Source organism: Rhinolophus sinicus, chromosome 12 (genome assembly GCF_057876585.1).
Source record: "Rhinolophus sinicus isolate RSI-liver-muscle chromosome 12, RSI-T2T, whole genome shotgun sequence".
Lineage (NCBI taxonomy): Eukaryota > Metazoa > Chordata > Mammalia > Chiroptera > Rhinolophidae > Rhinolophus > Rhinolophus sinicus.
In genome coordinates, this window is record NC_142512.1 from 26279124 (window position 1) to 26305593 (window position 26470).

Below are 26470 nucleotides of genomic sequence, written 5' to 3' on the forward strand. Positions count from 1 at the left end.
TTTATTTGTTTATAAATCTTCTGTTCCCATCTTCTGTTTCCTGAGTTGAGAATCTTGAAGCGGTTCGTCAAAGCGTCCCTAAAAGTCTAGAACCGTGCCCAGCATGAAAGGATCTTGATAAACAGTTTTTGAAAGGACAAATAATGATAGGCGATATGACATACAGAGTGACATATATCACTACAAGACAATAAGAGGGACTAGTTTCCTACGGACGCTAGACCCCGCCCCGGAGAGCCACTTCCGCCCACAGTCTAGCCCGAGACTTTCTGGGAGAAATCCTCTGCGCAGGCGCTGTGGGGCCGCAGAGCTTTCTGGGTAAAGATGGATGCGCACGATCTCTTTCGCCGGCTTGGCGTGGGGGCTAAATTCGACGTGAGGCGCTTCTCGGCGGACGCAGCCCGATTCCAGGTACTTTGCGCAGGGACAGTAGCCAGGGTAACGGGACGCGGAGAATGACCTAGCCTCTGGGGGGCCCGGCACCTGGAGACGCTGTGGCCTGGCGGTGGGGCGTTTTCCCTTTGGCGTTCAGATTACCCGCAGACCTACCCGGTCTGAATTAACTCTTTTCCCATTCTTTGGTAAACTAACTTCGGCCTGGCACAGAGACGCTTGCCCCTCTGCCCCGCTTCTTAGTTCATTCAAAGGACAATTGTAATCCTTTCAAAACCATCTTTTCTCCGAAACTGGTAGAAAGGAATTTCGAAAACAGAAACAACTCAAAATGGAGAGAACAGATTCTTTCACTATAGTCTACCCAGGTTTGGCTTGCAATGCATATAACTTTAATGGACATGGTTCTTTTCATTCCTGCAGCCCCACGGCATGTTAAGTAACAAATTGAGAAGAGCGATTTAGAAGTATGTGGGGAAAGAGGGAAAGGCGGGGCGGGGGGTGGGTCTTACATAGGGAAGTAGTGAGTGATAAATCGGGAGAAGTTAGGGCTTAATTATGGAAAATCTTGAATGTCACCCTTGGTATTGTGATTACGGACATTTGTGTGTGTGCGCACGACACGTGTGTTTCTTTCTCTGGCGGTATCATGTTGTTGTTAAGAGTTTGAACTCGAGCCAGATTATTTGGGTTCTAATCCTGCGTCTGCCAGTTACAAGTTTTGAGACCATGGTCAAATTACTTAACTCCTAATGCCTCAATTTTCTCATTTGTAATATTGCTATTTACCTCGAAGGGTTGTTGAAGAATGACGTAATTTAATCTTTATAAGCATGCTTAGAAATCTGTCTGACAGCATGTAAGTAATACGCTGATAAGCATATATAAGTGTTAGGTGCCATTATGCTTATTATTGTTACTGTTATAAGGTCAGAAAAGGTATCATCTTGGATTCCATTTGCCCAAACACACTTGTCAGCTCAACAAATATTTGGTGAAATGGTAAAAAAGATGGGAGTCATTGGACCCACATCTTATTGCCAGTACTGCTTGCATGAAAGCAATGCCAGTCTGTCCCTAGATCTCATTTAAAATTTTTTGGGTTTTAGGTAGGAAAAAGGAAATATGACTTTGATTCTCCAGAGGTGCTGCAGGGACTGGACTTTTTTGGAAACAAGAAGTCTGTCCCAGGTGAGTGTGGAGGATCAAGAACTCATCAAGAGCTCCAAGATGAAGAGAAAAAAGAAGAGAGCCGAACTGAAACGAAGAGGGAGCAGATCAAGAAAAAGAGAAAGAAGATGAGTTCAGGCTAGTGCTTAATTTTTTTTCTCTTTATTTAATTTTTTTCCAATTACAATAATAATACAAGCTTATCATTATAAATCAGACAATAAATATATAGTCATTGTTCAGTTAATGGCATTCAGGTTGTTTCCAGGTATTTGCCATTACAAATATTGCTGCAATAAAGATACTTGTACACATAACCTTTTGTACAGGGCCATTTCTGTTATTAGCATCCCAAAAGTGGAGTCACTGAGTGAAAGGTTTGCACACTACTTTCTTTGAACAGATACTGCACAATGACTTCCCACATTATGTCAAGGCTGGGTACTGTTGGTCTTAAGTTTTTTGCCAATCTAATGAGTGAAACTATTTTTCATTTATATTTTCTCGATAACTGGTACATTTGACTATCTTTTCATATTCTTTACTGGATATTTACATTTCAACTTTTGTGAATTCTTACTCATTGCCTATTTCTTACAGACATTTTTTCTGTGCTATGAGGAGATCTTTATCTTTGTTCTACCTTTCATCATATATGGATTTTCTAGGTGGTTGTTTGCATATAGAAAAGCTAGCTGCCTCATTGAAATTTTTTTGTTTAAGTAGTTTTTCAATCACTTTTCTTGTTGTTTTCAAGTATATAGTGATCTGCATATCACACAGTTAAAATAACTAACAAAAGGAAGAGAATGAGCTTCAGAGCTCTGATTTTTACCAACATAGAACTTGCCTATCCTTTCCAAATTTTATACCTCCTATTACTTTCTTTTATCCTGTTGGAACAGCTAGTACTTTTACTTTTGTTTAGTGTGAAGATATGGCCTGTGTGCTACACCCAACAATGTTGCACTTAAAATCTATTTTTTAAAATACATTTTAGAAATTACTTCAGAAGAAGAAGGTTCTACTATACAGTGGATATCATCTGTGGAAGCAAAAATTGAAGATAAAAAAGTTAAAAGAGAAAATAAACTAACTTCAGGAAAGTTGGAGCATCTCAGAAAAGAAAAGGTTAGAAAAAGGTTGTAGCCCCAATTGCTTTTCTGACCTAGTGACTTTTTCACTGTCCTTGGGTTATTCTGTTTGTAAAAGTGAATATGGTTTTGTTAAGATAGAAGATTGATTACATTAGTTTGAATTTTACTTTAATGAAAACAAAGCAAAGTAAGTGTGCTATGGCTGAAAATTTTTAAGTTTAAAATTCTGAAATGAACAGGTGAATAAACAAAACTGTAGATAATTCTTGATATATTTATATTGATATTATTCTATATAATTCTTGACCTGTTCAAGTTTCAAGACTGATACTGCGTTTAGAATTAAATTTTTAAAATTTCTTACCCTCTTTTGATAAACGTAAAATTGGCCCCCTTTCTCCTCTGTGTTAAGCTCACTGGTTTAGAAGGATTTCCTCCGGCAGAGATTTGACAATTAGAATTCTTAAGAAACGTGTTTTAAGGGGGAGAAGAAACAAACCATTTAACTCTCTGCTGCACACCTGCTGTGTTGATGATGGAGAGTATTGTTCAGCTCACTTCAGTAACCCAGAATCCAGAATATGGCTGTCTCTAGATCAGAGAATGGGAAAATAAACAAATCCATACTACTTGACTCTGCTTTTGGCACTCAGTTTTAATAAGTAGAGTTTAGGGTAAATCATCAAAAAGAATTGGCACTTGTATGCTAAGTGCTATGTAAAGAAAATAGATGGCTTCAGTATCTATCTTCTAGAAGTTTATATGAGATTATAAGTTATAACTGTGACAGTAGCACATTAATATGAATAATACGTTATGGCATTGACACATTAATATGAAGAAAGCATGGATAGATAGGTTTCATCGTTATGAAGCTCTTCTATAAAAGGGCATAAAATTTGTACCTAATATTTGTATCTTTTGGGGCTTGGAGTTTAACCTAAAAGGTTCATATACTACTAAAGCTTATCCTAGAAACTTAATGTTACTGTATAACATCTGACAACAATGTATTTGACTATAACCATGGTGACTTTTCAGATAAACTTCTTCCGGAATAAACACAAAATTCACGTTCAAGGAACTGATCTTCCTGACCCAATTGCTACATTTCAGCAACTTGAACAGGAATATAAAATCAATCCTCGACTGCTTCAGAACATTCTAGATTCAGGCTTCCAGATACCTACGCCAATCCAAATGCAAGCCATTCCAGTTATGCTGCATGTGAGTTGAAGGTCTAGAATGCCTCTAACGTTTCTCCCTGTGTTTGCTCATTCTCTTCCCTCTGTCTTTCAAATCTTCCTTTCTACCTTATTTCCCACTGTTGAAATCCTTCCATTGCTTTTAAGGTCCACGTCTGTGCCTCCATAAAACTTGTGTTGATCACTACAACTAGATATAATCTTTGTCCTTTACCAATACTTCCCTACCACCCAAGTCTCCATGGTATTTAGTGCGTCTTTTTTCTTGCAGCATTGCTTACACTTTACTGTGTATTTGTACTAGTTATATTTATCTTTCCCATTTTACTAGAACATAAATGGAAAAAATAAATATAACTAGTGCAAATCTGAGAATAGGGACTATATTCTATTTATTCATTCAGAATTTAGTTTATAATTCCCAGGAACTATTTCTGAAATGCAGAATTCTTATACTAACCTGACTTTGTTTTTTTACCAGTACTTTTTATTATTGAAGTATGCTTTATATGTAATAAAATACATAGATTTTAAGTGCACAGTTCAGTGAGTTTTAACAATGCGTACCCTATGTAAACATCCCAATGAAGATGTGTAACAACATTTCTATCACCCTAGAAAATCACCCCTTTCCATCCTGTCCTCACCCCATCCCTGCCCTGAGGTAACCACTGTTCTGATTTCTATTCTTGTATATTAGATTTGCCTCTTCTAGAATGTTATATAAGTGGAATCATTCATTATTTATTCTTTTATTTCTCGTTTCTTCCACTGTGCATATTGTTAATGAGATTCATCCATTTTGTGTATATCAGTAGTTCGTTACTGAGAATAGTGAGTAGTATTCTATTGTATGAATGTACCACAGTTTGTATATCCACCTATTGATAGATGTATGGATTAACCTAGATTTTTGGAAATTAAATCTTTCTGCGATTTCTTTTTGTAGTGAGGAAAGCTGACTTTTTCCCTCCACGGAACTAAGATGGCCTTCAGTTCTGATAGCCGTAGGATATGAGTTACCTTTTCATCTACCCTGTTTCCCCGAAAATAAGACCTAGCCGGACAATGAGCTCTAATGCGTTTTTTGGAGCAAAAATTAATATAAGACCCGGTCTTATTTTACTATAAGACCAACTAATATCATTTAATATAATTAATATAATATAATATAATACTGGGTCTTATATTAATTTTTGCTCCAAAAGACACATTAAAGCTGATTGTCCGGCTAGGTCTTGTCTTATTTTCGGGGAAACATGGTATATTAGTCCTTTTCATTTTCTTTGAAAACTGAAATGAGAATACATTTGAATGATGCACTTATAGTACATTTGCTTTTAATTTTCATTTAAGATTATTTCTGTCATGACTTTAGCTTAAAGCTTTAAAAATCACATTGCCTTTCTGAAAATTGTCACCTATAAATTAATGTGTCACTCAGGTTATCGCCACTTTTTATTTCTTACTTTCAGCCATTCTTTTGCATTCTTTTAAAACCTTCCCTAAGGATTGCGCAGTGCAGATATCAGGACAAAAAGTTGGTTGTGTAATATTGCTTTGATAAAGATTTTAGTGGGAAATGAAAATTGAAATAATGGAAATAATTGAGGCTGTGAATTACCTTTAGCTTTTAATTACCACATTCTTTACCCAGTTCAAATGGACTTCAGTGCCAGTTCTCAGAAACTCCATTGGAGTAGTGGTGGCAGGGGTGGAAAGCAAATATGGGAGAAATTAGAAGCATGATGGGAACATGAATAATTGGATTTACTATATGTAACTTTATTTGTTATTTCTATGGCTGATACAATTCTTTGACCAGGCTCTGAAAAATACGTGTATTTTTTTTCTTGTACTTTATATACCGTTTTTAGGGTCGAGAACTTCTGGCTTCTGCTCCTACTGGATCTGGAAAGACTTTGGCTTTTAGCATTCCCATATTAATGCACCTGAAACAGCCCACAAACAAAGGCTTTAGAGCCCTGATTATATCACCAACACGAGAACTTGCCAACCAGGTATGACTTGCAGCTTCTGAAGAGGACGTATTTGGTGTTTGCCTCAGTCATCTTTCGTATTTGAGGGCAATAAACAGGTCTCCGAAAAGGTCTGTGTCATTTATCACGGTCCAGTATTCTGTACAGAGCACGCTGCTCTGTATGTTACTGCATGTGGGCAAATCTTTTATTTTCTAAAACATGATTTTAACATTATACTTCTTTGGTGAATACTCTAAGATCCTTGAAGTTGAAAGGCTATTGTAATATATAGTCTCTCTCTCTCAAATTATTTTTCTCACCTAGAAAAATGCGACTTCATCTCAGTTTTTGAGAAAGTACAGCTATACAATGATCTGCTTCACTCTCTCCCAATGTGCTTAATATAAAATACATACCAAGTATGTAATAGTTTTACAATAGTACTTTATTCTAAAAATAATATGTGACAGATTGGAAGAATTTTGGTTTTATCTTGGAACTGGTTTACTAGACCTGAAGAAACAACGGAATCTTATTAGGCATTGATGTTCTAAAATGCTGAGACTCCAGGTTAATCTACGGATGATTACGGGTTTAATTTCAGATAGTCATGAATTGTAAAGGATTTGTTTTGTTAATGATGTAAAAGAGGGTATATATCTCATCAAAATATTTTAGTAGCTAATGTTTTTATCATTTTCTGTTTTAGATTCACCGAGAGTTAGTAAAAATATCTGAGGGAACAGGATTCAGGATACACATGATCCACAAAGCAGCAGTTGCAGCCAAGAAATTTGGACCAAAATCATCTAAGAAGTTTGGTGAGGGATTCATGCCTGAGATATAGAGCATGAAGGGTATTTGGAAATTACAAATATCCTAATTGCCACCTAAGAGTTCTTAAAGTATAGTCATGCATATAATTAGTATGATTTTTAGAGAAACTAAAAGAGCTCTCTTCCCCATTCCCAACCAGTAGTTATTATAAATATATACCAGTGGTTTTCAACCAAGGGCAGTTTTGCCTACCACCCCACCTCATCCTCCACCCCAGGGACATTTGGCAGTATCTGGAGACATTATAAGTTGTCACAATTGGGGAAGGATGCTACTAATCTATAGTGGGTAGAAGCTAGGGATGCTGTTAAATGTCCTGCAATGTACAAGACAACTCCCTACAACAAAGAGTTGTCTTGCATCCCTAACCTTACATCAGACAGATAATCTGCTATTACCTGTCTTTTATCTTGAGCTTCTGAATAAAATTTCATTTAAAAAGGGGTTTTCCTGCAAGAAAAGTTTGAAAATCAAACTAGTGTTCTTGCCTCTTAGAAGTTGAGAAAACAAATAAAATATAATACTAGAATAGGGCTATACTACTTTGTGCTATGATGGATTAAAAATACACAGGTATTAGCTTACTGACAAGGAAGAACATTTGTGGTGGTGTAGTGAGTGTACTCTCCAGTTTAGGTTATTAATTGAAATTCAGGAGGCTTAATTCTCTAGTTCAAGAGGGATGACTCCTGTGTGTGCAATTTGTATCATTTGTTTTTCCTATAGATATTCTTGTGACTACTCCAAATCGACTAATCTATTTATTAAAACAGGATCCTCCAGGAATAGACTTAACAAGGTACAGATAATATTTTAATATCTTGTGTGTGTTTTTCATTTAGTTGATTATGTTATGTCCTCAATTGCTTGTATTATTGCACTTTGGAGCTTGTTATCTGTCAACTTCCAGTACGTGTTGATGCTATAAGACTAATGGTTTTCGTTAAACTCATGGAAAAATAATTATCTGGTTTGGAAGAAAGTTACAGATTCTGATGAACTGTTAGTACAGAATTCCCCTAGACTGTTTCATGTCTTTCAGCAATTGTGATGGAGTTTATAAGGTTTATGGGAAGCTCTGTTGTTGCTAATGGAACCTCATATCTTTGAGGCTAATGGAATAGGTACATTAATTAATGTTTATCTTATTTTTACCTTTTTCCTGCTTATTTTTTTGTACCTTTTTGTGGTATGGTGTGCGGATCCGAGAAGCAGCATATGATTTGACTTTTTTGTGAAGTGTTTAGTGAAGTGTCTTGGATCTTCCAGTTCAATACCTACAAGTTGTTTTGTTATTTCTTAGTGTTGAATGGCTGATAGTAGATGAATCAGATAAACTGTTTGAAGATGGCAAAACTGGGTTCAGGGACCAGCTGGCTTCCATCTTCCTGGCCTGCACATCCCACAAGGTCAGAAGAGCAATGTTCAGTGCAACTTTTGCATATGACGTCGAGCAGTGGTGCAAACTTAACCTGGACAATGTCATCACTGTATCCATTGGAGCAAGGTAAGTGTTCTCCCGCAATATCCCACTGATTATTTTTTTAAATACAAGTCACTTTTTTAGACTCAAAGAGATAGATTTTTTGGCCTAAGGTTAATAATGGAGAGAGTTTTACTGAAATAATATTCTTTAAAGTCAAGATTGATTAAGGATTTTCTATTTTAGAATAATCCAAAGGGAGATTTTCATATTGTCATATTAGCATTCCCATTATTGTGCTTTCCATTGATTTTCCCCATCCACAAAGTATGACATGAGTTCTGTGGCCACCCAGAGGATTTAGTTTCTTTGATGGCTTAACTAAGTAGAACCATAGAGGAGGAAGCTGATGTTACTGAGTAACTTGATTTATAATTCCTTTTAAAAAATATTTTGGGGAACATTTTATGCTAAATGAATGCTCAATGGTAGAAAAGAGTTTTTGGAAATGATATTGCCACTTGATAAATTATTATACAACCCATGAAATGATAAGTATGAAGACTGTAGCTACATGAGAAAATGCTCATAATAATACCATGTTAAGTGAAAAAGAAGCCAAATGGAAGAGTAAAGAATATCCTGTCTGCTTTAAACTTAACTCCTGTGTATAAAAAGAAAATAGAATGAATTCATGATAAATATAAAGGTAGACAACAGAATGGAAAAAATACTTATGATGTAGCGTAATGTATTACAGCAGCTTATAGAGTGTTAATAAGATACTTAAGATACTTCAACCCTAGTTGTCTGTCTATAAATCAACCCTTGCTAATCATCAAGAAAAAAATTAGCCATATGTGATACTAACCTTAAAAATGTTCTCGTTTTACCCAATAATTTTAGAAAGATTTTCTAAGTAAATAATTAGACATGAAAGTTTATGACTAGAACACAACAAAATGTCAAAAGTTTATTCTAAAATGATAGAATTGTGGGAAATTTATTGTTTACATTTTTCAAATTTCCTTGAGATAGGAATTTTGTAGGTAGAATAAAACATTTTAAAAATAAATTTATCTTCAAGATAAAATATATAAATAATTAAGTACTTACATCAATAATGGAAATGTTCATTCTGTTGGCATTGTGTGTAAATTTTTTCATTTATTTAGAATTTATGGTTAGGAAGCAAAAATTGGCTCTTGCAAACTTTAAGCTATGTTTTCTTCTCAGGAATTCTGCAGTAGAGACTGTAGAACAAGAGCTTCTCTTTGTTGGGTCTGAGACTGGAAAACTTCTAGCAATGAGAGAACTTATTAAAAAGGTATATTTGGAAAACATTCTTGAATTTTGAGAAAGTCACACAGCCTTATATTACTGGTAGGAGGCTGAGCACAATCCCTGCATCATATTTAGTAATCCAGCGATAAATTGTTAAGAAGTACATTGGGCCAACTCTTGTCCCAAGGGGGAGAGGCTCACCTGTTAAAATGTACTTAGTTTTCTATTTCCATCTCATGGGTAGGCTAGGAAAAGCCCTACCTGATGCCCTGAAAGCATCTTTTTTGCACATCTGCATATGTATCTGCCCCCTTCATCTCCCATCCTTTTGCTGGTCTTATAGAACTGGGGCGTTGTAGAATGAGTGGGACACTGGTTGGGGTTTTCTCTTTGTATCCCTTCAGTAAATATTGAATAGAAGTTAAAAAGTTAAGTACTAGAGGGTTAGGGTTGGGATGTTAAAAGAAATATAAATCCTAAGCCCTGCCCCCTGGAATTTAGTCTTTTTTTAGGGGCTAAAATAAATACACTTGTGTAAGAAAGTTTGTGATAAAGTGCCATAAAAGGCTATAGAGTGTTTTTCTTAAGCATTCATACGGTTACAATGGCACCATCAGGGTGAGTTGAATTGGTTGGGAAAAGCCTTACAGAAGAAATGCTACTAAATCTGGGCCTTGAAGGATTTGTGGGCTTAAGAGGTGGTGGGGGGAGGAAGAGTATTGATGGCTGGAGGAACAGCAGGAGGAACAGCTGGAGTAGTCTCAGAGGTGGAGGTCAACACAATGTGGAGACTAATGAAGAAGTTACCTGTCTAAGGCAGAGAGTTTATGGTGGGAATTAAAGAAGATCAGGTTGGACAGGAGAGTTGGGGTCAAGTTGAGAGAAACCACTGAACATTGTTAAAGAATTTGGCCAAAAATATGTTTTTTAATTTTTAAAAATGTAGCTACTTAATTTTTAAAGAAAATTAGTTAAACAGGATATAAGACGGATTGTAATGGAAAGAGACTGAAAGTAAGGAAACCAATTAAGAGGCTATTAAATTAGGCTGGTTAGAGATAAGAAGGAAATAAAGGTGATAGCCATCATTCATGGTGGAACATTAAGAATAGTTGGAGGATGAAAGGGAAAGGTGTTTGCCAATACCTGGTGACTACAGAAATTTAAGAGCATGGGCTCTAGCCTCGGAATTCTAGCTTTAGTCAAATTAACCTCTTCCACAGTTTCCTCATGGACAAAATGCGAATAATATCTACCTTTTAGATTTGTTTTAGTATTAATGAGTTAATACAAATATAGTACTTGTATGGTTTTTAAAATATTCTTAAAGATATTACTTGGCAATAGGAAACTTAAGGTTTTCACAGATACTCACATGGGGTTGCACACCAGGGATTTTTAGCCATGTATGAGCTTGAGGAGACTTGTGAACCCTCTGAAGTGATGTTAGACTTTGTGTGAATGTGTGGTTGCCTATTAGACAGCTTCATAGTTTTCATTAGATTCTGAAAAGGGTGTGTGAACCAAAATAAAAAGATTAAAACCTTATATAGACAGTTGAAAATACAGAAAGCTGGTTTAGAGAGAGGCAGAGTTGGATGATATAAATGTCAAAATCATTTGCTTAGAGCTGGTAGCTGGTAACAGATTACAGTTAATTTAATAAGATAAAGATATTAAGAGAACTGAGAACCAAGCACTAAGCTTTTGGGGAATACCCATGATTAGGATAGATAATAAATTTAAAAAACAGTTATTACATTTTAAGTAGAATCAAAACAATCCTGAGGCACAGAAGCCAAGAGATTATTGTTTCAAGGAGTGGGCATCAATCACTGTATAAAGGTGAAGGGGGTTAATTAGACAAGATTATTGGAATGAGCAAGATGGAAAGTACAGTTCAGGTTGAGTGGAAAGAACCCATGGATAATGAAGAAGACGGGCAGATTTAGAACCCTAGTCCAAGAAATTTAGCAATGAAAGTACATTAAATTGAATTGGATTCTTTTATGAACTAAAATTATGAAATACTGCAATTGTATTCTTGATTATGGGTTATACGTGCTGATTTTTGCCTTTCTTTTAGGGTTTCAATCCACCTGTTCTTGTTTTTGTTCAGTCCATTGAAAGGGCTAAAGAACTTTTTCATGAGCTCATATATGAAGGTATTAATGTGGATGTTATTCATGCAGACAGAACACAGCAACAGGTAAAGTCAAATGCATATTTTCGAAATGATAAAGAAAACTCAATTTTAAAATACTGGCGTTAAACTTATAAAGTACTTGTTTTCCATTCCTAAAAATTACTAAAACACTTAATATATGTTCTATTAACCAGAGAGATAATACAGTCCACAGCTTCAGAGCAGGAAAAATCTGGGTCCTTATTTGTACAGCTTTGCTAGCCAGAGGAATTGATTTTAAAGGTGTGAACTTGGTGATTAATTATGACTTCCCAACCAGCTCAGTGGAATATATCCACAGGATAGGTGAGTTGCCTCCTGCCTCCCCTCTTATCCATCTCTTAGCACCTCTACTCTTCCCTACAAACTGTTCATTTTTTAATGTTGTGGAAATCCAGTGACTTTTATATGTGAATCACGAAGGTCCCTTTCCCCCAAAAAAGTAGTTTTTTAATGGTCTGATTTCTCTCAGGTCGAACTGGAAGAGCAGGGCATAAAGGAAAAGCTGTTACATTTTTCACTGAAGATGATAAACCATTATTAAGAAGGTAAATTAGGAAAATTAACAGTATTGAGTTGGTTCGTTGATTCATTATTCCTATACGTATACACAATTAACAGATAATTACAAAACGGCCATGTCCCAAATTCTGTTATGGTGTTAGTCAACCAAATTTTAGCCACGAGAAAAGGAAAAAGGATCAAAAAGACTTGTTTTTCTCCTTCCATTATTTGAATTTTGGAATATTCATTAAGTTTCAGAGAAACAGAATTCTCTCAGTTGATATTACTTACAGTGTAATACTAAGATTTTTGGATGGGTAAATAGTTTAAGTTAACCCCTGAGTCTCTTCAGTCCAGTCAAAATTACCTCTTACCATGGTGCATCCTTCCCATTACTCTTAGGGGCAGGTGGAGTTTTATATATAGTCCTGGGAAAAACTTCTAGTAGCACACTCTAAACTTTTAGTAGTACAAGTATTCACTTGTAGACCTTTGAAGCCTGGAAAACATGATAGATAATACTTTTAGAATCATGGGTATTAATTTAGCCCATCATCATAGATTTTAATATAGAAGCTGAATTTCCTACATTTTGGCTGCCTACAGAAAATTTAGGCTAATGATAACGTCACATTTCTAACAATTGAAATTGAGTTATGGTTGAAGGCAGTTTGTACTTTGATCTGTTTATCAGTTTTGACAAAGATTTTGACTTGTGCCTTCTGAGCGTTGGCTCTGTCCACCTTGGTTTGCTTTGAGCTGACTTTCACATGTGCATGTGTAGGGGAGTATATTCTGACAGCCTAGATTCACCTAAAGTCTCCTTGGTAACTCCAAGCGTGTGAATCTGATGAACCCTGTATCAGTGTAACTATGTACCTCATTTTTCCATATGAGAAATGGGGGTAATGATAGAATTTACTACAAAGGGTTGTTGTAAGGATTGAATGAGTTACTATACATGAAAAGCTTAAAACAATGCCAAACCCATAGTAAGCACTATGTCTTGATACATTTAAGCTTGACTCTGGCTTCAATTGGAGTCTCATCCAAGATTGAGCTTAGTAGCTTTTTAGGGCTTGATAAGTGTTGAGAAGGAATAGCTGCTATCTAAAATACTCATCAATTCATGGATTTTAGTGCAGCAGATAGTTCTCTCAGTAATCCAGTGTGATTGTGTCTGGTGATGATAGTATATCGAAACACTTGACTGGATTACTTTCTTGTTGGTGTAGTTTTAGTTCCTCTTGTATTGTGCAGAGGCTTTAAGTTCATAAACATCAGTTTGAAAGGATACAAATTTATATTAATGGTTATATTTTTCAGCATTGCCAATGTTATACAGCAGGCCGGATGTCCTGTACCAGAATACATAAAAGGTTTCCAAAAACTTCTAAGGTACAATCTTGAATTTACCTGGAGCTTCTCTCTTTCTCTCTTTGCCTATACATTCTTGCTTTCACACTCTTACACATTATAGTTTTTTTTGTTTTTTTTTGTTTTTTAAAGATTTTATTGGGGAAGGGGAACAGGACTTTATTGGGGAACAATGGTCAAATTGTTGTCCTTTCAATCTTAGTTGTGGAGGGTTCTGTTCAGCTTCAAGTTGTTGTTCTTTCAGTCTTAGTTGTGGAGGGCGCAGTTCAGCTCCAGGTACAGCTGCCGTTACTAGTTGCAGGGGGCACAGCCCACCATCCCTTGCGGGAGTCAAACCGGCAACCTTGTGGTTGAGAGGACGCGCTCCTACCAACTGAGCCATCCGGGAGCTCAGCGGCAGCTCAGCTCAAGGTGCCGTGTTCAATTTTAGTTGCAGGGGGCAGAGCCCACCATCCCTTGCGGGACTCGAGGAATTGAACTGGCAACCTTGTGGTTGAGAGCCCACTGGCCCATGTGGGAATCGAACCGGCAGCCTTCGGAGTTAGGAGCATGGAGCTCTAACCGCCTGATCCACCGGGCCGGCCCTTACACATTATAGTTTTAACAGTACTACTACTGTTAGGACATTTTAGGAGAAACATTTTCCTTTTAAATATTTGTGAATATGTATATCCTTTCCTTGCCAGTTTTTTCATGCTTGAAATTTTAAGTATTCAGATTTTTAAAAAAATTTTTCAGTGTGAGTGAAATATGCTTAGATTTTTATTTCACAGAACTAATAAAAAGCAGTTAATCGGCCAAAATCAAATTGTAATGCTGGTTGGCACAGGATATAAGGTTGACACAGGACATATTTTAATCATAATCACTGCCTTTTAAATTAAAAATTGATTGAACTTATCATCCCTTTGGTTTACCTCTCTAGATGCTATTAGGTAATCTCATATATAAAAGTGATACACTCACCATAAACCAGTTAGTGGATAAAAAAATGAATTTTATAACCAAGAATAGAAACTAGTTTTCCCTTTAGCTCTTTCAAATTAAGTTACACTCAATTTAATTCTTTCCTTTCTGACTTTGTAACTTTCAGCAAACAAAAGAAAAAGATGATTAAGAAACCATTGGAAAGGGAGAGCATTAGTACAACTCCAAAATGTTTCTTAGAAAAAGCGAAGGATAAACGGTAAGTGTTTGGTGACTCCATTACATAGCTATGGTAGGCATATTTTTCTTTAGGATAAGTTGTTAGAAGTAGAATTAATAGGCCTACAGTCCATTATAGAATGTAATTAAAGTAATGTATCTTAAGTTGGCTGTGATTTGGGAACTTGGGTAATTCAGTCTTGGAATTTTTCTATATCTGTATATTACTGATCGGTTTTTTTCCATCTCTGAAAATATGATTTCAATTCACCATGAATTAGAATTGCCCTGCCCACCATCTCCACACAGCCTGCATCAGCACATATGAGTACTGTTGAGGCCAATAGTTAGGACTCAAATTGATGGAGTCTTCCTTGAAGTTCCATATTCTGGGCAGGATTTCAGTATAATCTTAGGCTTATGCAGAAGCACATTGTAACACCTCAAAAAAGTACGACTTGGTTAAATTTGTAGTAGTTTAGTTGAGTTTTAGGAAGATTTTTAAAGTATAGATTTTTTTAGTGTCTATATATATATATGACTAATTTTTTTGTCCAGTGTTGCTAGGAAGCTACATGTTTTGATAGGGGTAGGCTAATATATTTTGAATAGTACAACTCTTTCTACTATTTATGGAAAATGACACTCTTCAGATTCTACCAGTACCATTTAATACATAATATATATGAAATGTAGGCATTTTCTGAGTACCTTTTGTCCTATTAGGTACTTGATGGTAGTAGGTTATACTGATAACTATAAAATGAGACCCATGTCTTTGAAGTTAGGGAAGGAGATTCGTATACAAAAAAAGAATTAGAGAAAAATTTTTAAATTAAACAAGTTTAGAGAAGGGAAAAATCATGCATTGGTATAGTCACAGAAAGTTTTAAGGAGGTAGAACAATCTTAATGATAAGTAAAATCTAGGCATATAGAGGAACAAGGTGAACAAAGTCATGACAACTGGAATGCATTTTCCTTCTTTCTAAGTGGAACAAGTCTTACCTAATATTTTGTACTGACTATGGGAAATAATGTTCAGTTCAAGCATAGCGTGCAGAGTGTCCCAAAATTTTAATGCAGTTTTAACCTTTAACAACTTGGGAAAAATAAATGCTACAACTTACAAAAATAACATTTGAAAGAGTAATCCTTTTCATTTCATTTGTACTTAGTTTAGTGAAATTTTTTAAATTATGTTTTTCACTTACAGTTGACATTCAATATTATATTAGTTTCAAGTGTAATGTAGTGTTTAGACATTTATATAATTTATGAAGTGATCCCCAATTAGTCTAGTACCCATCTGGCACTCACTACACATGGTTGTTGCAATATTATTGACTATATTCTCTATGTTGTGCTTTACATCTCCTGTGATTATTTTGTAACTACCAATTTGTATTTCTTAATCCCTTCACCTTTTTTTACCCAGTCCCACAACCCACCTCCCCTCTGGCAATCATCAATTGATATATTCTGTATCTATGACTCTGTTTCTATTTTGTTTTGTTTGTTTTGTTCTTTAGAGTCCACATACAAGTGAGGTCATATGGTATTTGTCTTTCTCTGTCTGACTTATTTCACTTAGCATTATATCCATGTTGTCGCAAATGGTAAGATTTCATTCCTTTTTATGGCTGAGTAATAATATTCCATTATATACATGTACTACATCTTCTTTATCCAGTCATCTATTGATGGGCACTCAGGTTGCTTCCATTTCTTGGCTATTGTAAATAGTGCTGCAGTGAACATAGGAGTGCATATACTTTTTCAAATTAATGTTTTGGATTTCCTTGGATAAATACCCCGATGTGGAATTATTGGGTCATAAGGTAGTTCTATTTTTAATTTCTTGAGGAACCTCCAAACTTTTCCATAGTTGCTGCACCAATTTTCATTCCCACCAACAGTGCATTAAGGTTCCCTTTTCTCTGCACCCTTTCCATCACATGTTGTTTGTTGGTTTATTGATGATAGCCATTCTGATAGATGTGAGGTGATAATCTCATTGTAGTTTTTATTTCCATTTCTCTGATGATTAGTGACGTTGAGCATCTTTTCACATGTCTGTTGGCCATCTGTATGGCCTCTTTGGAGAAATGTCTATTCAAGTCTTCTGCCAATTTTTTAATTGGATTGTTTGTTTTTTGGTGTCTTTATAAATTTTGGATATTAATCCCTTATTAGATGTATCATTTGCAAATATCTTCTCCCATTCAGTAGATTGTCTTTTCATTTCGTTGGTAGTTTTCTTTGCTGTGCAAAAACTTTTTAGTTTGATGTAGTCCCATTTGTTTATTTTTTTTTTTTGTTTCCCTTGCCTAAGGAGAAATAGCAGAAAAAATATTACTAAGAGCAGTGTCAGAGGGTTTACTGCTTGTTTTCTTCTAGAAGTTTTATGGTTTTGGGTCTTACATTTAAGTCTTTAATCCATTTTGAATTTATTCTTATATACGGTATAAGAAGGTGATCCAGTTTCATTTTTTTTTGCATGTATCTGTCCAGTTTTCCCAACACCATTTACTGAGTATTCTTGTCTCCTTTGTCATAGATTAAATGACCATGTAGGCATGGGTTTATTTCTGGGCTCTCTATTCTGTTCCATTGATATGTGTGTCTGTTTTTATGCCTGTACCATGCTGTTTTCATTACTATAGTCTTGTAGTTTAATTTGATCATCAGGTAGTGTGATACCTTCAACTTCGTTCTTTCTCAAGATTGTTGTGGCTGTTCGGGGTCTTTTGTGGTTCCATATAAAATTAAAGATTATTTATTCTAGTTCTGTGAAAAATGCCATTGGTATTTTGATAGGGATTGCATTGAATCTATAGATTGCTTTGGTTAGTATGGACTTTTTTATGATGTCCATGAGCACAATATATGCTTCCATTTATTTGTATCTTCTTCAGTTGCTTTCTTCAGTTTAGGTCTTTTATCTCCTTGGTTAAATTTTTGTGAGTTCTTAATATGTTTTTTAATTTTTTTGTGGCAACAATCTCTGGGTAATACTTAAACCAGTGGATTGGTAGAGAAGGTCATTCTACTTGACCACCTAATCTCTCTCATTAGATTTTTTCTTTTGGTGGGCCATATCAGAACTGTTGTACATGCATTAGAACCTCTTTCTTTGGATGGTCTTAACGCTGGGATTACAAATGCAATTCTTTCAGGCATTGAGCAGCAGCGGATGAAAGTGAAAGTCAGCTAGAGCATAAGATGGTGGCTATGTTGAATTTTAATAAGAACATCGATATTTTAAATAATCACACTTTAAGTGTTGATTTTTGTCAGTTTGTAGCATTTATACTTTTGAGGTTATTAAAACTTAAAGCTGCACTAAGACTTTGTGGACACTTGGTATAAATTTTGTCACTTTAGACCCCTGCTAGCTTTCTCAATTTTCTTCACATTTAAAGGCCATGCTTCTTAACATAGCATACACACAAGAACTGATCTGACTCCAGCTTACCTTTCCAATGTAGATGTTCCTTTAATGATACTATCCACACCTGTAGCCTCAGCTCATACCTCTATGCTGATAACTGTTATATCCAGATTTTCAGGTCCAGCTTCCCAACTGAGCTATAAACCTGAAAATAATACTAATTCTGCCACTCAAGGTTGGTTGAGGATTAAATGAGTTAATATACATCTGAGAACTTTGCATTCCTGTACTGTGGTATGCAAACATTGATTATTTTCTCAAAATCTGTTTGCTTTGCTGTGTTAACACTTAGTTGATGGCTGCTCACTATTCACCAAACTCGAAAATCAGACTGTTGGGATTCATGTCTAACATTTATTACCAGTATGTGGTGTCAGCAAGTTGCCCAACCACTCTGCTTCATTTTCCTCAGCTTTAAAATGAGGATAATAGAATCTTCATAAGTTAGGAAGATTATCTGAGGTGATACATATAAAGCACTTATAACAGTATTGGCACTTAATCAGTGTGAACTCTATTAGGTCAGGATCAGAATGTCTTTTATACCATGTTGTAGGGTAGTACAGTATGTTGATCTTTGTCTCCCTTAGGTGACTGTGGTTTTCTAAAGGGCAGTCCTTATGAATGCGTCTTTGTGTTCCTGGTGTCTCAGATATTTGATTATACAGTAGTTTTCAGTAAATGTTTATTAAACTAGTAGACTGTTAGAAAGTACATACATCTAGAATTTCTTATTGAACTTTCCTTCCTTTCCTTGCCACAGGAAAAAGGTCACTGGTCAGAACAGCAAGAAGAAAGTAGCTCTTGAAGACAAAAGTTAAAAATAGATTTTTTTTAAAAAGACTGTAATTTTATGATCCCAGCATGAACGTTATTTTCATGGAATACTTCATCTTAAAATCACCTGTACCAAACACTTGAAATGAATGACAAGAACATGGGAACAGTGGAAAATGATCATAAACTTTCAGTGCATTATATCCAATTTCAATTTGTAGGTGACTTTTAAATGATTACACAATGAAAATAACATTCATTGACATTGGTGGTTTGAATCCAGAGATACTTCTTATAGAAGAACAAAAGCTTATGCTAAAAATAAAAACATCCAAATGTTGTGGATTCTTAAGGATTTTTCCCTTCCAGTGTGAAGGAAGGTGTGATGTATGCTGTGGAGAAACATCTGGAACCAAATTTCAAAGTAAAGCCTTGAGATTGAATGCCCCTTCCTACCCCCACCCCTCCTTTTTTTGGAATGGACCAGGAAGAGCCTCAGCTATCTACCAAGAAGAAACCTACTGCTCTTTATTTTATTACTTCTTAACTTCTTGAGGCCTTTTGTAGTATGAGTCATAATAAAAGGATGCCTCTTCTGTGCCTGGTTATTCAAGTTCTCTAGGATTTTAAATTCCTTGGTCTATTAATATCCTTATAGCTCATTGGTAAGGTAGCTCATAACTTACCTGTCATAATGTTGCAACTATAAGATTATGGTTAGCCTCCCTTTCTTCATTTTCCATTTACCTGCACTCTTTCCTGTCTCTTTCCATTCAAGATGACTTTGCATGAAAACCGATAAACGTTTTACCCTGATAAGGAAGAATGTTCCTGTTACTTGATATACCTCTGGCTCCATTCTCTTACAGCTTATCTTTCCTGAGGCTTTATGGCCCTTCCATCCATTCAGTAAGCAGGTCTCTGCCAAAGGTAAAGGATTATGATTATACAGTGATGGAGACTTCGCTACCAGCAGATTTTTCTCAGTTGGTAGTTTCTCTACAATGAAATAACAAATCAACTTCATTCATGTATGTTACTTAGAATGACACCTGACATGAATGTTAGTTATTAATCTCAACACTAGGTACTATAATACTATAACATTTGAATTAAACATTTATTTATTCTCAGCCTTGTACTCCAAAGTCAGGACAGGTAGACTCCCAATTTGAGTATTTTAGATGGCACAAAAATTGTTCATCTTCAGAATTTATGTAAATGGAGACCTATTGCTACAAGGTGCAAAAAATACAAATGTGGTATTTTTCTTTGCTCTTACACAGATCCTTGACTCATATATTCTGAAGGTAAGTGTACTGTTGCCACCCATTTGACAGCTGTATAACTTTGAATGAGTTCTTTAATTTCTCAGAGCTTCTGTTTTTTTTCATTTATGAAATTGGGGGTAATACCAACTGTGTCTCAAGATTAGAAGTACCTAGCACTAACATGCTGTAAATTCACAACAAATGTTCCTTAAACAAACATTGTATTTGGTTAGGAATGCAAAGCTTGATAACATAGTCCCTGCCCTTATTGTGTAGTGGTGAGGATAAAGTAAAGGAACAAATAGTGTGGCAAGTGCTATGTTAAGACATAAGGACACCATGCTGAAGCATCACAGGAGGGCATCTAGTCCAGACGGGAACCGTCATGGAAGGCTGACACTGAGCTGAGTCTTGCAGATGTAAGAATCAATAGGCAAAAGAGAACAAAGTATCCAGACAGAAACATCACATATTTTATGATCCTTAATATACTCCCTTCATTTGACTTCATTTCCTTTTCATTTCCTTTTTAGTATTTTCCCATATAAACACCCATCCTTAAAGGAAAGTGAGTACATAAACCTGTAATCAACTTGGTTTGTCAATGGATTAATACTGAATTTTAACATCTTTATATCAGTTGAAACTATCTGCTGCACAAATAATCAGTTTCACCTAAAGAAGGGGAGGAATAAATTATGGAAAAGAACACAACGATAATTGAATAGCTGGCTCTAGTGAAATGAGCAGGGACTTGGAAGTTAAAACACCTGGTTTTGAATCCTGGTCCTGTTGCTTTGCAGCTGTGTGGCCTAAACACATTACAGCTTCTTTTAACCTTTTAACCTTGGTTTTCTCATCTGTAAAATGCCAACACTAATTCTTAGGGACACTGAGGATTTGAAAAAGTAAAGTTCCCGACCAGTGATTTGTGCCCAATAAACAAATATGGTTACAAATTATGTCCCTGTAAAGGCCCTGTGGCAAGAGTGAAAGATAAAGCTAATTATAATTAATCCATTACTTACTAGTAAGCAAACTACTTGAGGACTTGAAAGAGTTTACATTTGACTTGTATTTTCTTACTGACAGTAGTTTGATTAGGAAAAGAATCAAGTAAAAATATGCCCAGATAGGCTCAGAGTAATCACAGCTTTTCAAACACCACTGTGTTGCCCCTGCTTGCAAGTACAGACATACCTTGTTTTATTGAGCTTGGTTTATTATGCTTCATAGATGTTGCATTTTTTACAAATTGGAGGCAAGACCCCTCCACCAGCAAGAAGATTAGGACCCACTTTAATGCGGTGGTCTGGAACTGAACCCGCAGTATATCCAAGGTATACCTGCATGGGAAAAATGGATTACTAGATGGCAGGACCAAACACAAGAGTTATCCACCATGGTGGTTTTTATAAGTGGGTTGGGTTTACTGGTCTACCAAAATAAATTTTAAATACCTTGAGCTTTGGGATGGGTACCAAAAGGAAGCTTCCGAGTTCCAGGGGAAAAAATAGCGCTGATCATTAATCGGCGTTGTGAAGCTATTCATCTATTCTTTATGTGTGAACAGTAACAAAAGGACACACCTGTATCCACCCTCCAGTTTAAAAAACAGGACTCAATCTACTGTATCCACCAACAAAGATGGTTTTGCAACGGAGGGGCGACGATGCCTTGCTGGGCTGCCTGCGGGGCCCTCCAAAGGACCTTGCTAGAAAATGAATCAGTTCCCCTGGAGCGGAACAGGAGGCCATGCCAACCAGCCCCAGAACTAGAATTGCACCTGAAGGACCCCTGCGGCGGCAGTGTCACGTGACGAGGGCGCCCCGCCCCGCCCCGTCGCCTTGTCTGCGGAGGGGTGGAGTCTGTTGTTTGCCCCGGAAGTAACTTCTTCCGCTGACAGCTGCTGGTAAGGTGGCGGCTGCGGCAGCGGCAGCGACACCGGCAGCGGCAGCAGGTCCCGAGCAAGATGGCGCTGCGGCCGGGAACCGGAGCTGGCGGCGGCGGAGCTGCGGGAGCTGGCGCGGGGGCCGCAGGGGGAGGCAGGTGAGTGAAGAGCTGGGCCGGGACCCGCTCTGCAGCGGCGAGGGGTGTTTGGCAGTTATGGCTGTTTTCGCCCGCTCCAACCCCTTTTGCTTTGGAACTGGGCTACGGGAGAAGGGTCGTCCCGGCGCTTAGGCCGAAGAGGGCGGATGGAGGCCGGCCTCCCAACTCCTGTCTTTCGGGCTCAGGGGTACTGGCTGCTGGGGCCGAGCCGGGAGCGAGCGCGCCCTCCCAGTGCGGGGAGGAGACGAGGCGAAGGTGAGGGTCCGCTCTGCAGGGCTGGCACCGGCCGGGGCTGGGTAAAGAAGGAACCCCGACGCCTCGCTTCTCGCCCTGGTTGGCTCTGAAACTACCAGGCTTACCTTTTCCGGGATTTGACCAGGGATACTGCAGGGAAGGCTCTAAAAAATCTGATCACAAAGCTGAACAACAGTTTCCAAGATGTGTGTGGGGGTACTATTTGTCTTTTCTCCCCTTTTAGAGCGTTTTGTCCTTTTATTTCCTTAACACGAGAAACAGCAAGAAAATCTGAACACCTTTGAATTAATAAATAGAGCTCTTGTAGATGACACTGTTAAGACTTGCCTCTTTATTAAAAAACAATTCACTGTTAAACAGCAGTTACGCAGCTATTAGAACAAAGCCTCCAGACTTCCATTTAGCCCTTAAATCTGTCCCCTGTCATATTTCAGCTAAAAATGGCAGGTGGTTTTCATACCCAGAATGGTAAGGGAGATGAACATTTGCAACTTGACAAGTTTATCATTTAAGGAAAAATGTTATTCCGTGAAGTTTTCACTCCATTTCTAAAATGACCTAGTCTGATTCTGTTTTGTTAGCCAAACACATACTTCATACACATTTGGAGATAAAATTAGCTTTTTATCTTCGGCATCCTAAATTATCTGGAATATAAAGTGTTAGTTTTTTGATATGCAATGTTTTAATTTTGGAGTCAAAAACAGTACAAAAGTGTCAAGTCTTTAAATTATCACCTCCTGCAGCTGCTAGGACAAAAGGAGAAGTCTGTACAATAAACCACTTGTGTGCAACCCCATTTCTCATTTCCTCTACATATCTTTCACTTTAGGTTTAAAACTTTTTTTCTCTTTTGTTTTCTAATTTGTAATGTTTCGTTAGAGTTTTTCATGAATAAGTCAGTTTCTGGCTGAAGACAAATATGTAATAATCTCTCTTTTCTATATGTGATGACAGTTTCTAAAACCTTTTGAGTAGCATTAATTTGATCAAGTATATGATTAATCATGGCATTAAGTTCTGGGAAAATATAAACTTAAAAGAATTGGGTATTCTAAGCCCTGGTTTTTATTTTTTTGTTTTTTACTTCTTATGCAGGGGGAGGTGCAGAAAGTTGAGTGGATCATTCCGCTTACAATATTTTTAACATCATTGGCCCGTGAACACAGACTTTTAAAAATAAATATGACCTCAATTGTGATAGAAATTAGAATGATTTAAAACTTTCTTTTCTCTGTAAAATTTGGTTGTAGTAACATCTGTATGCTAGCATTATAGGATATGTGGGAGAAAAAAAGTGGTTAAAATGTTTCTTACCTTGAATAATATACGGTAAATGTAACATGTATTGGAAAACTTCCTGAGCCTGAGAATCTGTGTGCTTAATAAAGAAAGAATATTATGGTTTTTAGAGAGCGGGGCTGTGATTATTTTATGAGGAAGCTAACATTATGGTAGCCTGAGTGTATTTTAGGGAAAAAGAAAAAGAACCAGGTAACCTCTTTCAGCTTTTAATAGAGAAAATTCATGAACTATAATTTACCATGTTTATTAGATACTGTGTTTCCCGGAAAATAAGACCTAGCCAAGCAATGAGCTCTAATGCGTCTTTTGGAGCAAACATTAATATAAGACCCGGTCTTATTTTACTATAAGGCCTGGTCTTACATAATATAAGACTGGGAATACTATAATATAATATAAAAGACTGGGTCTAATATAGTATAATATAAGACCAGGTCTTATATTAATTTTTGCTCCAAAAGATGCATTAGAGCTGATTGTCCAGCTAGGTCTTATTTTCGGGGAAACACGGTATTTGTCTGTGTTCTAAGAGACTAAGCAAAAAGCAATGGCCTTTTCCAACTCTATTAATATTAGCCTACTTTTGATTAGTATCCTAAATAGGCTACTTTAGAGTAAATGGTAGTTGTATAAAGGGCAGAATTTGCACATACACACATTTAAAGTCAAGTACTGAAAGATTTTTTTTTTTTTTTAAGATTTTTTTTGGGGAAGGGGAACAGGACTAATTGGGAAACAGTGTGTACTTCTGGGACTTTTCCAAGTCAAGTTGTCCTTTCCATCTTAGTTATGGAGGGCGCATCTCCCTTCCAGGTCCAGTTGTTAGTTTCAGGGAGCACAGCCTACCATCCCCCGTATGAGTCGAACCAGCGAGAGCCTAGGCTCCAATCAACTGAGCCATCTGGCCACCGGGGGAGCTGAGCGGCAGCTCATTGATTTCATTCTAGTTGCAGAGGGCGCAGCTCGATGGCCCATTTGGGAATCGAACCTGCAGCCCCATTGCCCAGAGCTCGCGCTCTAACCAACAGAGCCACCTGTCTGCCCAAAGTTGAAAGATCTTGATTAGGCTGTATCCTTCTATGATACTGTCATTTGTGAGCGTGTCTATTTTTTTCCTGCTCTTTTATAAGCTCCTTCAGGGCTTGATCATCTTTCCATCTTCCACTGTTGCTAGCACATTCTAGCACACACACACAAAATATTCTGTAAATATTTGGAGATTCATGCTGCATTGAAGGCAAAGAAGCAGCAGCATTTCAGCTGGGCCTCATTTGGAGGAAGAGGAAAAATTGAGAGATTGTCAGAAAGGTGGGAAGGCCTAGTGAACACCAGGGAACAGCAGGTAGGCCAGATGTGGCACTGAGTGGGGGGAGAAGACTATTGTGAAAGAAAGCTGAGAAAGAAAGTTGTGCTAAAACTGGAGTGGTCCTTGAGTATAAACTAAGGAAATTCATTTGAAAGGGGAATCCTTACCTAGTTCAAACCTCAGGAATGGTTATCAGATGGTACTTGAGGAAGAAGCACCTCACCTGTGCTGTGTGAGCTGCTGGAGGTGGAGAGATCCATTAGGAAGACTTGTAGGAGTCCAGACCTGAGAAGTAAAGGCTGATCCAGATTACTAGTAGCAAAGGTAACTGAAAAGGAAGAATGAAGTAAGCGTGTGACAAGCAGAGCTCATTGTGCTTTCACACGAGCACACCAGGAATAAACAGTGATTTTACCTTCAAAATCAAATTGACCACATCTTGCTGCCCACTTTTTTGCCTCAATTTTTCTCTCTTATCAGTGTCTTTCGTGGCGACTTGTCTAACTGGTCTTTCAAGCATGTTGATGTTAGTGGTCTAAACATTTCAGAGTCATATGAATGGTACATAGGTCACTAAGTAGTTTGGGTTGTTAAATAATTACCGGAATAAGTTATGTTCATCAGTAATGGTCTTAGTTTTTGTTTATGTTTTCAAAGTAACCTTTATACATCTGTACATCTATTCTTGTCTATTTGGTTGTCTTAGCGGGGACTTTGGGAAACTTGTAGTTCTGTGTTCTCATTTGATAGAGGGGAAATAGGATGAGGTGGTGAAGGGGATTGCATAGAACTTCACAGTCACTATGGCAGAGCTGGGAAAAGTGTATAACTCAAATTTACAGCTTTTACTTAGCCACGAAGCCATATTGGTAACTGTAATCTTTAAGACTGATTTTTTTTTTTTTTTTAATTGGGAAATAGTGTGTTTTTCCAGGACCCATCAGCTCCATGTCAAGTCATTGTTTTCAATCTAGTTGTGGAGGGTGCAGCTCACTGGCCCATGTGGGAATCGAACTGGCAACCTTAGTGTTATGAGCACTGCATTCTAACCACTGAGCAACCAGCTGCCCAAGACTGATTTTGAAAATTTGCAACAGGTTGATTACTTAAATGCATTGCTCTTAAGTTTATAAATCTTAGTACATGAATAACTTTTTAAAAAATTGAGTACTACCAAATTTCAATTTACAGCTTAAACATTTTATCCAGTTAATACATTACTTAGCTAGTATATCTTGTGTGCAGATCAGAAAAGGTGTTTACTATTCAGGCCTCTCTTTGGGTGCAGGCTTACTTTTCTGCAGTAAACTTTGCTAATGGTTCAGATCCTCAACAAGGCTGTAAATAACACAGAATCAGATAGATGTCAACTAGAACTTTGGAAACCTTACAATTAAAAAAAAAATTTTTTTACCATTTTAGAACTACAAGATTCCAAAGTTTGGTGTTCA

The 26470-nt window shown here is 36.9% G+C and overlaps 2 protein-coding genes and 1 long non-coding RNA gene across 17 annotated transcripts in view; 2 read left to right on the top strand and 1 right to left on the bottom strand.

Annotated features, from left to right (window-relative positions):
* Positions 1-279: 279 nt before the first annotated feature.
* On the top strand, positions 280-19441 carry DDX52 (DExD-box helicase 52). The gene is made up of 15 exons (XM_019732622.3): positions 280-411; positions 1503-1701; positions 2564-2694; positions 3702-3887; positions 5743-5886; positions 6557-6668; positions 7411-7483; positions 7988-8191; positions 9344-9434; positions 11478-11600; positions 11732-11882; positions 12049-12124; positions 13407-13478; positions 14551-14643; positions 18820-19441. Exons 1-15 carry the CDS (start codon positions 325-327, stop codon positions 18875-18877), a joined length of 1800 nt encoding a protein of 599 aa, XP_019588181.2. The 5' UTR covers positions 280-324; the 3' UTR covers positions 18878-19441.
* A 61-nt stretch (positions 19442-19502) lies between these two features.
* On the bottom strand, positions 19503-21921 carry LOC141568921 (uncharacterized). Its single transcript, XR_016022862.1, has 3 exons — positions 21565-21921; positions 21305-21450; positions 19503-19754 (listed from the first exon to the last, which is right to left on the bottom strand). It is a non-coding gene; the product is annotated as an uncharacterized LOC141568921 (long non-coding RNA).
* Positions 21922-21981: 60 nt separating this feature from the next.
* Positions 21982-26470, top strand: part of SYNRG (synergin gamma) — a 67140-nt gene continuing 62651 nt past the window's right edge. For all 15 annotated transcript variants that reach the window (XM_019732530.3, XM_019732532.3, XM_019732533.3 and 12 more), the window contains exon 1: positions 21982-22153. In XM_019732530.3, coding sequence (XP_019588089.3) covers positions 22077-22153 — 77 coding nt within the window. In that variant the 5' untranslated portion in view covers positions 21982-22076. The remainder of the gene's footprint in view (positions 22154-26470) is intronic.